Source organism: Petromyzon marinus, chromosome 2 (genome assembly GCF_048934315.1).
Source record: "Petromyzon marinus isolate PM22_M1 ecotype Great Lakes invasive population chromosome 2, UKy_Petmar_22M1.pri1.0, whole genome shotgun sequence".
Taxonomy (NCBI): Eukaryota; Metazoa; Chordata; class Hyperoartia; order Petromyzontiformes; family Petromyzontidae; genus Petromyzon; species Petromyzon marinus.
Window position 1 is genome coordinate 11273966 of NC_133668.1, and position 13075 is coordinate 11287040.

The following is a 13075-nucleotide window of genomic DNA, read 5'->3' on the forward strand; positions in this document are numbered from 1 at the left end:
AGTTGATGCCAAAGAGCTCCATTTTGGTTTCATCTGACCACAACACTTTCACCCAGTTGTCCTCTGAATCATTCAGTTGTTCATTGGCAAACTTCAGATGGGCATGTATATGTGCTTTCTTGAGCAGGGGGACCTTGCGGGCGCTGCAGGATTTAAGTCCTTTACGGCGTAGTGTTACCAATTGTTTTCTTGGTGAATATGGTCCCAGCTGCCTTGAGATCATTGACAAGATCCTCCCGTGTAGTTCTGGGCTGATTCCTCACCGTTCTCATGATCATTGCAACTCCACGAGGTGAGATCTTGCATGGAGCCCAAGGCCGAGGGAGATTGACAGTTCTTGTGTTTCTTCCATTTGCGAATAATCGCACCAACTGTTGTCACCTTCTCACCAAGCTGCTTGGCAATGGTCTTGTAGCCCATTCCAGCCTTGTGTAGGTCTACAATCTTGTCCCTGACATCCTTGGGAGAGCTCTTTGGTCTTGACCATGGTGGAGAGTTTGGAATCTGATTGATTGATTGATTGCTTCTGTGGACAGGTGTCTTTTATACAGGTAACAAGCTGAGATTAGGAGCACTCCCTTTAAGAGTGCGCTCCTAATCTCAGCTCGTTACCTGTATAAAATACACCTGGGAGCCAGAAATCTTTCTGATTGAGAGGGAGTCAAATACTTTTTTCCCTCATTAAAATGCAAATAAATTTATAACATTTTGACATGCGTTTTTCTTGATTATTTTTAATGTTATTCTGTCTCTCACTGTTCAAATAAACCTACCATTAAAATTATAGACTGATCTTTTCTTTGTCAGTAGGCAAACGTACACAATCAGCAGGGATCAAATACTTTGTTCCCTCACTGTATGTACGGTGCGAAATAAATTCAACATACATACAAACTGTTTCCCATTATGATAATTTTCTGTGTTTTGTAACATGGTTAAAAAATACCAATATTATCTTACATTTTGACTTAAAACATTCGTGACTGCAGGAATTCATATTCTATGGTTCTTTCGTTAAAGTCACGTAGATAGAAGAAAAATAACAATAACATTTTAAAAATAGGGAAGATATCGTCATCCTCTCAGCCGACAAGGGCAATGCCACGGTCATCATGGACAAAAATGCGTACAATAACAAAATTCAGGACAATAATTAAAAGAGATCCCACCAACTGCCTCGTTGCTAAAACGAACAGTATCATCACTGATTCAGCCTCATTAATTGAACAGACCAAGCGGTTTTCCTTAAAACCTTCTGCTGCTAGACCACCCAGACGATATTGCTTACCAAAAATCCATAAAGAACGTACACCCCTTCGTCCCATCGTCTCCAATATTGGCTCACCCACCTACAAAGTGGCCCGATTTCTGTTTGAGACCTTGCAGCCATCCACTGGTAAGACGGCCTCTTCTGTTTTTAACTCAGCTCACCTGGTATCGTCACTTAAAGACATCTCACTGCCCCCAGGTGATTTGCCCGTTAGTTTCGATGTAGTTTCTCTGTTCACTAAAGTTCCTGTGCCCGATACGATTGCAATAATTTAAGATTTGATCCAACAAGGACTGAATGCTGATGTACCAGCCCCTCCTACATTAACATTAGCTTCTCCGCCCATCTCTAAACCTTTATGAACAGCTTGCCCTCAGAGGCTAACCTCTCTGTTCCTGATGACGACTGCTTGTGTTGCGATCAAAACGTCGTGATATTTTTTTTTATTCACTTTATTTTCATTTTTCTTTTTATCATTTTATTGTTACTATTTTTCTATCTACGTGACTTTACCGAAAGAACCATAGAATATTATTTTACATGCATGTGGATTTTTTTTAGTTTTTCTCATTTGTGTTTTTTTTCCCTCACTGTCTTATAAAACATTTTAAACGTGTTTATGCTAAAATTAATAGTACTATTATTGCAGATGTTTATATTTATTTTCCCCTAACCAAAAAATATACACACCACAATGTTAAGCACTCCATTGTGTCACGCATCTATCAAAATAGTGGTCTGTCTGCCGATGTCATGGAGTTGAAAACTTAAGTAAAGTTGTGTCTCTCAATACAATATGTAATGCAACCATGTTTTCATTCATAACATTGGAAAACTAAGATCACTGCAAGTGGTCCTCGTGTAGGCAGTTTCCATGGGTTTATTTTGTTAGTTTTTCTTCATTTGTATGACATGCAATTTATATCCATTATATACCTGTTCCCATGCATTTCAATACTGTATTTCCATAACCCGAACATGATATTCCTATATTTTCAGTGACCCACTTGTATAGGATATCTATTTTTGTTTCACATATGGTTCGTGATAATTTGTTATCTACATTGTATTGTTGCCAAGGCAACATTACGCAAACATGGGTTCAACATATGGAATTGTTTTGTGCCCACATTAAGACATGCTGCAGTTGAAACAGAACGGCAGTATACAGTACTGCATTTGCATTGCTTCTCCATGTCATAATCAACAGCATGGTTCATGCCACGTGACATGCTGCATATGATTAATGCACAACAGATTTTTTTTTAGATCATGTTAACATGAGTGTTTGAGACTATGGTGTCATAAAAAAATGTGCGAGCTATACAAAAGTGTTGTCAAAGCTCAAGGTTCAAATTAGAAAATTACAACGAAATGACAATACTTCCAGATTTTCGCCATTTATTAACGCGTATCTGCCCCGAGTTAAGAAGATTCTGCTTTATATATTTAATTGCACTTGAAATTGCAACAATTAAATGTCAAAAAAAATAATATGCTATTAAATTACTAATTTGGTCTATTTATTTTTGATTGTTTGGCTTTTATAAAACCTCACTGTATTATAAAATAAATTCCCAGAAAGCTTTTCAAGTGTAAATATTTGTCACATAGTAACATATGTGCAGTATATATAAAAAATTACATTAACATTTGAAAACATTTGTTCAAGTTATTTACGCAGAATTGTTCCAGGAACATCCATCTGAGATTTCAATGGTCCGACTTTCCTACGTTAAATAAAGCTCGTAAGGCACTGTTGCTGCATGTTGATCCGTGTTGCATTGTCTGCTTGTGCTCGTGGGTTGTTGCTCGGTGAACTCGACCCTTTGCAGTGAGCGAGCAGGCAACACTGGGGCCGCCAGGGAAAGGCTTAAGGAAGGCTGCATGATCAACCAGTCTCTCTCCACGCTCGGCAATGTTATAAAAGGTCAGCATTAGGGTTGTTAAGAACGCAGATACTAGTAGCCATCTGCATGACAGTGCATGAGTGCGATGGACACATGAAGGCACATGCCTGGTTTATGAACAAAAAATATGAATGAATTTTCTTATGTAATAAGATTTTAATTTTAGATTCCTCATCAACATGCCAGGACCGATGTACGTATAATCTGTTCTTCAGGAGCAGCATCACAACTGTCATGTTAAAGTGGTTATTTTTTAAATATTTAAATATTTCAATATTATCCTCCTTTTCGTTATTGTATGGTGAGGCCCAATTATTATTTTTATAATTTATATTGAATATTGGGAGTGTCATTCTAAAACTCCTTAAATATTTGTTATAACTGATAGTAATAGTCATATAATAATTAGCATTTTGTTTTTCTACGAGCATGGCATTTTAAATTCAATGAAGGCTTGCATTGATGTGGATGTAGTACTGTGATTCAGATCTGACTTTGGCATTTTATCTCCGTATGTTTTAAAGCACTCGCTGATCAGGGAAAAGGAGTTCAAAAATCTACAGGTATGTAAAACATAAAAACACTGCCATGGGAGATTGTTCTTTTGAATCTTCTCATGGATTGTTGCGAAAAAAAACAAGCTAAAAATCCACAACTGTGAACATAATTCTGTGGTATGATTAAAACACCTCCGCTGAGATGAAGAAAAATATCAGGGAAATACTTTCGTGAAGATTGTCACAGCGTGTTTTGGCTAAAAGGTTGCCAATACTTTTCCTCTCAAGGACATTTGTTTTTACACCTGTGATCTGGTGCCACGGGCTGGTTGCCATTGGAGTTTCCCAGCAACCCAACTGTTGAGAAGGGGCTGGGGGGGGCACTCAGGTGGGTGAGGGGTTGGTTATAAGGGGCGGGTGATGGGAAGTGAGGAGGGGGGGGGAGTGAATGCTGGGGACAAGCGGGGGAGATGAGGCTTAGAGGCTGATGTCCCGGGTTAGCTGGTGTAAGTCTAGTTGGTAGATTCGTCGTCGGCAGTCCCTCGAGGTTCGAGGATGACGTCCATCAGTTTCAGTTTTTTTTGTATAGGCCTGTGAGCCATTCGGCTCTTGAATCGGGTGCAACCACAACAAACAAAAAACACAAAAACACGAACATGAAAAACATCTTAAAGTGACTATGTGACTGTGCAAACAGAAAATCCATGAAAAAAACAGCAAAATATTCCTGAAAAATGCACCGTACACCAACGCTATGTGCAAAAAAATCCCAGTGGGATGCAAGTCAAACAACAACAACAACCACAAGAAAACTTAGATTTAGGCCATCAGTCTAACTCCGTACTACAACAAAACAAACATGTCCAAACCAAAAAACGTTTTCGAAATCACCAAAAAATAAAGCCATAATTGCAACGTACTGTAACAGTGATCACAAGGACTGTGACCGAATTTTTACAATAAACTACTTAAATAACATGTCACACCAAATCCTAGAGCCATAGCTGGCTGCATGAGTTACTCCACAACAACAGAAGCATCGGTCGAAGTATCAAATTTTTCAATGCACCTTTAAGATCAGCACGCTAAATCAAAATACAGATAATACTTTGCAGCGTCATCCGGAGCGAAACATTTTATTTTAATTTATGCTAATGAATAGCAGTGGCAGCTAGGGGTGTACAACTCCTCTAGAGCAGTTTTGAGAGAAGATCTCATTGGTAGCGATTCAAGTTGCAGTTTATTGGCGATAGCATTCCAGACCCTGGGGACATCAATAGCAAAGGCCCTTCCTCCAGTTTTTGTACGGCAGTAGGGAATGTGAAGCCGGTAAATGAGCGAAGACCTGAGGTCAAATTTGTTCTTTGAAACAAAGAGGAGATCCAGCAGGTAGTCTGCGGATTTTATTGTAAGTACATCGTGAATAAATAAGATCTGGTGCACAAGCCGTCGAACATTAAGAGATGTTAAGTTTGACCCAATGTACAGATCACAGTGGTGAGTCCTGTATGGGCAGTTCAATGTAAATTTTAAGGCCGAGTGATAGATGGAATCAAGCTTCTTCAGGTACAGTACTTGGGGCTGATTTATACACGATGTCACAGTAGTCAAGTAGAGACAGTATGGTAGCTTTTATCAATTCCAAACAGAACATTGGGGGGAAGCAGTGCTTGTGTCGATACAGAAACCCAATTTTTATTTTTGTCTTTTTACCAATATAATCAATGTGATCTTCAAAATTCAGTTTTGAATCCAGAATGACCCCTAGATACTTATAGATCTTGACTTGCTCTATTTGATAATTATTTAAGGAATGTAATTGGGGAAAAATAACTTCCTGCTTTAGTCCTGGAGAGAAGCATAGCACCTTGGTTTTGGAGGTATTCAGGACTAGTTTAAGAGCAACGAGGTGATGTTGTAGTTTGTTGAAATCACCCTAGCTTAGCAATCACATCATCCGGAGAGCGGCCAGCAGTAATAAGTATCGTGTCATCTGCAAAAAGATTTACCCTGGAATGATCCAGGTCAGTGCCCAAGTCATTGACATAGAGAGCAAAAGGGGGCCGAGGTTGGAACCCTGTGGAACTCCTTTTGTTATCTTAAAACTGTTTGACCTCCAACCATCTGTGAGTACAGTTTGGGTGCGAGAAAAGAGGTAATTTTGTAACCATTTTACTGCGTTTTCGGAAAAACCGAGGCAACTTAGTTTACTAAGCAGGGTGTTGTGGTCTACTGTATCAAAAGCTTTGGACAGGTCTAGAAAAAGACAGGCACAGTACTGCTTATTATCAAGGCTACTGTAAATGTGATTCAGAGAGTCTAATGCAGCAGATGTGGTGCTGTATTTTTTTCGGAACCCAGATTGTTTTAGATGTAGTAGATTGTTGGTGGACAGGAAACTGCTAATTTGGTAGGTCAATAATTTTTTAAAAAATTTTCATCAACGGGGAAAAAATTGAGATAGGTCGGTAGTTATTTGGATCATCCTTTTTTATTTTTTTTCCTTTGTGAAGTGGACGGACATAGGAATGTTTCCATTCTAGAGGAACTGATGCTTCTTTGATGGACAGGTTGAAAATATGGGCTATAGGTTTGTATATTAGGTGACCAACAGTTAGTAGAGCAAAGACGGGAAAACTATCTGCTCCGGTAGAGGAGGACCCTTTGAGGTAGGACAGTTGTTTCAGAACATTACTTTCGTGGATTGGCTGGAAACTAAATTCGTTTAATGTTTGGACAGGGGTGTAGGAATTTGCATGAGCAGGGGTGACTCCCAATACATTATGAAAAAGATTACCAGCTTCAGAAAAATGAAGGTTAAAATTGTCAACTATTTTTTTGGGATCTGAAAAATATTCCCCATTTCGGTTAAGCTCAACGGGCAGATTGTCTGTTTTGGATGCCTTTTCGATACATTTGATTGTTTTACAGAAAATCCTGGCATTTCCATGTGATTCCAAGAGAGTGGAGGAAAAGTAGGCATTTTTTGCATGCCGTAATTTTTGACGCATCTATTCCTTAAAATCCTGTATTCTTGGCAGTCATTGACCAAATTACTTTTCTGAGCACATGCCCAAGCCTTGTCCCTAGTTTTCATGAGCTTTGTAATCAAAGGATCAAACCATGGTGGGCGGTTGCCTTTAGTTTTAAATCTAACCAACAGAGCATGTTTGTTAAGAATTTGGAGAAACGTGTACCTGAAGGTCTCCCAAGCCGTAGTCAGGTTGGGGATATCTTCAGGCCTTGTCAATATCCGAGTGAAGCACATAATTAGTGCTGAAGTGTCTCATAGAGTGCTTCTCAACCAATTTAGGGGGGGCTTTGGGTCTAACTGATGATCTCACCCCAAATATGAAGGAGTGATCACTAAGGTTATTACCCAGAACACCAGTCAGTGTGAAATTGTGAGGGGCATTTGTCAATAGGACGTCAAGCAGAGATGACTGTCCCGGATTTTTTAGGTTGGGTCTTGTGGGGACATTTAATTGAAACAGATTAAATTAATCTGCAAAATTTGTGGCCAGGGCCAGCGGGTTTAGCCAATTCCAATTTAGATCACCCACTAAAACTATTTCAACTTTAGGGAGGCCCCCAAAATGCTCTCTCAGTGCAGATGCAGCTTCAACATCCTTCCCACTAGGTGGTCGATAGCAGCACACTACCAATATCTGTTGATTATTTGGGAGAGTTATTTTGAGAGCCAGACCTTCAAAGCAACATTTTTTAAACAAGGAGTGAGCTAGTGAACATGCAATAGTATTACTAACATAGATGGCAATTCTACCTCCTTTAGATCCTCGGTCAAGCCGAAAAAGGTTGTAGTTGTCAATCGCATCTGCAAGTCATTGACGGCAGGAGTGAGAAATGTTTCTGATAGGCAAAAAATGTCCGGGTCAAGATTTGCCACTTCTAGTTTTAGTTGACTTAATTAAATCACAAGCCCTCTGATGTTGACATGTAGAACACCAACACCTTTCCTGCCAGAAAAATCTACAGAATTATACGAGTTCTTTTCATTTGGGCCAGGATGAAGCTCAATACCACCCAGAAATAAGAAAAGTAGAATTAATAGTTTGCACAAGTATTTTCTGTGAAAGGATGAAGAGTGGCGAACCTTGGACGAATAGTAGTAGCTTGCAGATGGTGTTATTTTTAAGAGCAGAATGAAGTTTGGAAGGAGTGCTAGTGAAGTAATGGGACAAAGATAGGGTTTAAAAGGATACAATAATGGAGTGTAGAAGTGTCTATGAGCTGTTTCATTAGCAGGTGTAGTGGCAAATCGAGCAACAAGTATGGACGCAAAGTAACGAGGGTAGCTGTTTGTAGAGTTGAGTGTGGCACTAGATATGGCTGGGAAGGACAGCAGTAGGATACACAACAGGAGAATTGCCATCTCTAAAATATCCGGGGTAAACACAGATTAACACACAAGCGGAAAAGAAAACATATATACTTGTAGGCCGAGCGCGAGAAAACATCTTGCCGCACTCGTCACACATGCACGGCTTCTCGCCCATGTGCTAGGGTTGAACAGCGCCCACCCCCCCCCCCCCCCCCCAGACAGGGACAGCAGATTTTTGGCTGTTGTGGGCTTGGCTGAACCGCTTGCACCACCTCCTTTCCCCGCCGCAGGATGGTGCTTGAGCTAGCCCTCCTTGAGCTCAGCCCATGACTGGAATGTCGTTTCTTGGCCTCTCGTGTCTCTGCTGTCCGACCAGACGGCCCCACTGAAGCCCACACAGGGGACTCTTCATTCATGACCCTTGGCCGTCTTGACGATCTCTGTGAAGTTTTCCAGAAACACAGCTTGGGGTTCGTGGCAATGTTGCCTTGGCAGGAACATAGCTTGGAGTCCGTGGCAATGTTGTCTTGGCATTTACACAGCTTGGGGTCCGTGGCAATGCTGCCTTGGCAGGAACACAGCTTGGGGTCCGTGGCAATGTTGCCTTGGCAGGAACACAGGTTGGGGTCCACGGCAATGTTGCCTTAGCAGGAACACAGCTTGAAGTCCGTGGCAATGTTGCCTTGGCAGGAACACAGCTTGGGGTCCGTTGCACTATTAACTAGGCCTCACTCAGGCTGCGCCATGGGTGCGATCAACCAGGCCTCACTCATGCTGCGCCAGGTGCACGATTTACTAGGCCTCACTCAGGCTGCGCCAGGTGCACGATTAACTAGGCCTCAGGCTGCACCACGTCTATGATTAACTAGGCCTCACTCAGGTTGCGCCAGGTGCACAATCAGCCAGGCCTCACTCAGGCTGTTATGTGCAGTACTACCTAGGCCTCACTCAGGCTGCGCCAGGTGCACGATCAGCTAGGCCTCACTCAGGCTGTGCCATGTGCACTATTAACTAGGCCTCACTCAGGCTGTGCCACGTGCACGATTAACTAGGCCTCACTCAGGCTGTCATTTGCAGTATTACCTAGGCCTCACTCAGGCTGCGCCAGGCGCACAATCTAGCTAGGCCTCACTCAGGCTGCGCCAGGTGCATGATCAGTTAGGCCTCACTCAGACAGTGTCACGTGCACGACCAACCAGGCCCCACCCAGGCCGCACCAGGTGCACAATCAACCAGGCCTCACTCAGGCTGCGCCACGTGCGCGACCAACCAGGCCTCACTCAGGCTGCGCCAAGTACACACACGAGCGCACATCACAACACCATCACACACACACACACGAGTGTACACCATCACACACACACACACGAGTGCACATCACCACACCATCACACACACAGAGTGCACATCATCACACACACACGAACGCAGAAGTCCCTCTCGTCACGGCCGCTCTCACACGGCTCACTCACACGCAGCTCACACACAGCTCATTCTCACTCACATTTTCACACACTCACGCACAGTTTACACTCACGCAAAACAACTCACAAAAACAACTCACACGCTGCTACACACGCCGCCGTCATCTTGTCTTGAAGCAAAGCGTCAGGTGTGGTGGTTGCTCTTGAGGTGGCTGATGAGTCCAATTCTGAATCTGCTGAGTAGATTAGATGTCCGACCAAATGTGTCATTTAGTACTATCAAACTGTTCAATAAACACGTGGATGCCTTATGAGGGTAAAATTGGTTTGTATTTCACATTCAAAGAATGTGAAGTATGCCTTGAGGAAGAACAGCAATTAGTTGCACATTATCTCCCACCCTCCTGCCTCAGGGGTGTCTGCACTGCTGAGATTCTTGATGGGAAGTTTTTAGGGGCACCACAGTGGTGAGATGTTAACTATCTCGCTTGAAATGCAGTAGGCCATGGGTTCGATCCCGACCCTGTCGCCTATATATTTTGAGTTTGCATGTTTTCGCTGTGGTCACGTAATTTTTTTTCTCCGGGTCCTTTGGTTTTTCTCTCCACATTTAGAATCAACGCGCATTTAGAGTATTTGGCCGCTATACATTTCCACATGGTGATAAGCCACTTCGTTGAGCTATCATTTGTGGCCAGGTCGCTTCTGAAAAAGAGCTAAATAGCTCAGTGGACCTTGCCTGGTAAAATGAAAAATAGTTAATTTTTGGTGAGCTCGTTAGTGTCAATTAATTTGGTATTCAGTGTGTTAGTATTAGTTATCATTAGTCGTGAGGTGAGTTCGTGGTGTAAAGTGCTAAATGTGTAATGAAGTGTTACTTACCTGTCCCATGTTGTTAGAGTAGTCTATTGCAATTCAGGCAGATGCAAAATAGGCTGGTGTAGGTGAGTGTGTGTATAAAGTAGGGTTTCCACGTGCAAGCAGCCTGGTTCGAGGGGAGAGACACACGGGGCGGGGGGGTCAGTTACAGTGCTACAATTTCCCCGCAAAATCGCGATTGTGACGCTACGCGCTATATCTATTTTCGATTTGTAAAGGATTCTGAATCAAAACATTTTGGATTAATTCTATCAATGCAAAATTGTTCTGGAATCTATCAAATCGTTTGCAGCTTTCAGCATGATAATTTTTTTTTACCCTTTTATCTGGCAACAAAACTGACACCTTTTTTACAAGGAGTCATACTCTTTGGTTCTATTCGGTAAAGTCACGTAGGTACCTACATGACTTTACGTAGGTACCTACGTGACTTTACCGAATAGAACCAAAGAGTATGGATCCTTGCAGTCACAAAAGCTTCAAATCTAGAATACAAGGAGTCATGTTTACATTGACCACAATACCTGCGGTCGGAACGCAAACAAAAAACAACTCTGATAATGTATGCACTGTCCTTGAAATTGATTGGTCCACACCCGAGACAGCTTTCTTTAGAGCCTCAATTTCAAGGACAATGCATACATTATCAGAGTTGTTTTTTGTTTGCGTTCCGACCGCAGGTATTGTGGTCAATGTAAACATGACTCCTTGTAAAAAAGGTGTCAGTTTTGTTGCCAGATGAAAGGATAAAAAATCAATTATCATATTTTGTTACTAGCAAATGAGGTTTCCAATGGTGTAAAAGCTTTCAGCATTTCACCGATTCCCATGTTATTAAATTGTTGGAATCAACTGGGGATAGAGGGGTATCTCCAGGGAAGGGGAAATTAGAGAGAATGCCCTGGGGGACATCCTAGCAGTGCCTCAGGGTGTGGCACTGCAAAGTTGGTGTCAGAAGAAGGATACAGTCCACCAGCCTACCTCCCAGCTGAAACCCCAAGAGTGGGCCAGCCCAGCTATGGCTGACTCAGCAGCTCCAGCAGCCCAGCTGTGAACGGAAGCCCAGTTGCATAACATCTTCATGGGGAAGGGATGCCTCACTGGGTGACCTTCTGCAACCTGCAAGCGATCGAACCTGCCAACACATGGACTGACGAGCAGACTCGGGGCCACCTCCTGGCCAACGTGAATGGCCCAGCTGGAGAATGTGTGGATGACCTGCTAGCGGGAGTGCGGAATGACCTGAGCACACTGTGCAACTGGCTGCTGGAAAGATTTGCTGAGATGAGCAAGCATGATGCCCGGGGAGCCCTTGAAGAGCAGGAAAGGGGCCTCAACGAGGACTTCCATAGTCACGCTGAGGCCTTGTGGAGGTTGGTCTTTCAGGCAAATCCCAAGGCTGGCAAGGAGACCACTGACTGAATATCCCGTCAGCCAATCTTGTGTTACTTCTGCGCAGGTGTGGTGTTACGGAGACCCCATGCAACTGGTACCAGGCTGACCAGAGTCACTGGAATGCCAACGCTCTCTTCCGCCGACCCCTCGTAGATCCATCAACACCGCCCAAGCAAGCCTACTTATGCTTCTCAGGAGCAAGGTGTCTCTTTCCGAAGGGGCCAGCCCCTGAGCATGCTACAGCCGGCTCCAGTGATGAACCCCCAGTGACCAACATTACACCCGAGCCAGAAAGATGGCGACCAGGGACTTGGGAACAGCCTCTGCAGGGGTGTATGGCAGGAGGTGTGTGAGGTCAACCCCAGTGAGGGGGATCGGACCAGTGGTGTGTGGATCACTGAAGATATTGGATGTGCATTCCCAGGGCTGATGGTGGAGCAGCTATATACGCTGTGCAACAGCAAGATCTAGAGTTGGCCCAGGTTCATCATATCCCTTCAGGAGAGGAGGGCAACAGTGAATGGGCCTCGGTGCCTGCTCGAGACTCTGTGGGGGGGCATGGGGAGACACCTGGGGGGGCCAGTGAGGAGGCTCACCAACAACAGTTGAACAGCGTGCGACATCGGGTGTGGAACTGCAACGTGTACATTGCTCACTGTGTCATAAGTTACCTTGGTGATTTTTTTGTTTCTGTTCAATAGCCTGTTATACTGTATATCTCAGATGGTAATTTACGTGACCACGTCAAAGTGACGTAGAAAATTGTATGCAGTAATTTTCAGGTATTTACTATATTGCAAAAATATTTAGGAAGACAAGGCAAGATACAGTACTGTATACATTTTTTTTCGTCAAGCTTAATAGGATGTCATTTTAAATAATTCGTTAATATGAACATGTGATAACATCTATATCTTGGGTAAATGAGTGTAATTATATTTAATGATAAGCACTGCATTCTAAGAGTGCCTTAATAAGTGAAGGCTACATTGCAAACTTTGCATTTTTGTTGTTGTTGGAAACTGTCTGCAATTATTACTGTTTGGGCCCAAATTGTTCAAATATGCATTTTGTATGGCACTGCAGCACTCACAGTCATAACGATAATATTATTCAGGTGAGCACGAGGTCATGCTGAGAACCTTCTCTGGAAGGCTCCACCTCCTCTACCCCGTGTCTCTGCACTGGTGTCACATAATTTCTTCTACCTTTTGTTTCATTTTATGTTCTTGTTTCTTCCATCTCTCTTAATGAAGAGGGTCTGTTCCTGTGGCAGAGCCCTGGACCGGGTGGATTGACATGTGCTCTGCTCACCTGCTCAATTGCGTGGCGACTGGGCAGCACCCTGGCAGCCAACC

At 43.1% G+C, this 13075-nt stretch overlaps 1 protein-coding gene across 1 annotated transcript in view; it reads left to right on the forward strand.

Annotated features, from left to right (window-relative positions):
• LOC142929168 (kinesin-like protein KIF28) overlaps window positions 1-13075 on the forward strand; it is a 34456-nt gene that overhangs the window by 12101 nt on the left and 9280 nt on the right. Inside the window, exons 7-8 of the mRNA XM_076069831.1 lie at window positions 3106-3200; window positions 3705-3743. Of these exons, the coding sequence (XP_075925946.1) occupies window positions 3106-3200; window positions 3705-3743 (134 nt within the window). The remainder of the gene's footprint in view (window positions 1-3105; window positions 3201-3704; window positions 3744-13075) is intronic.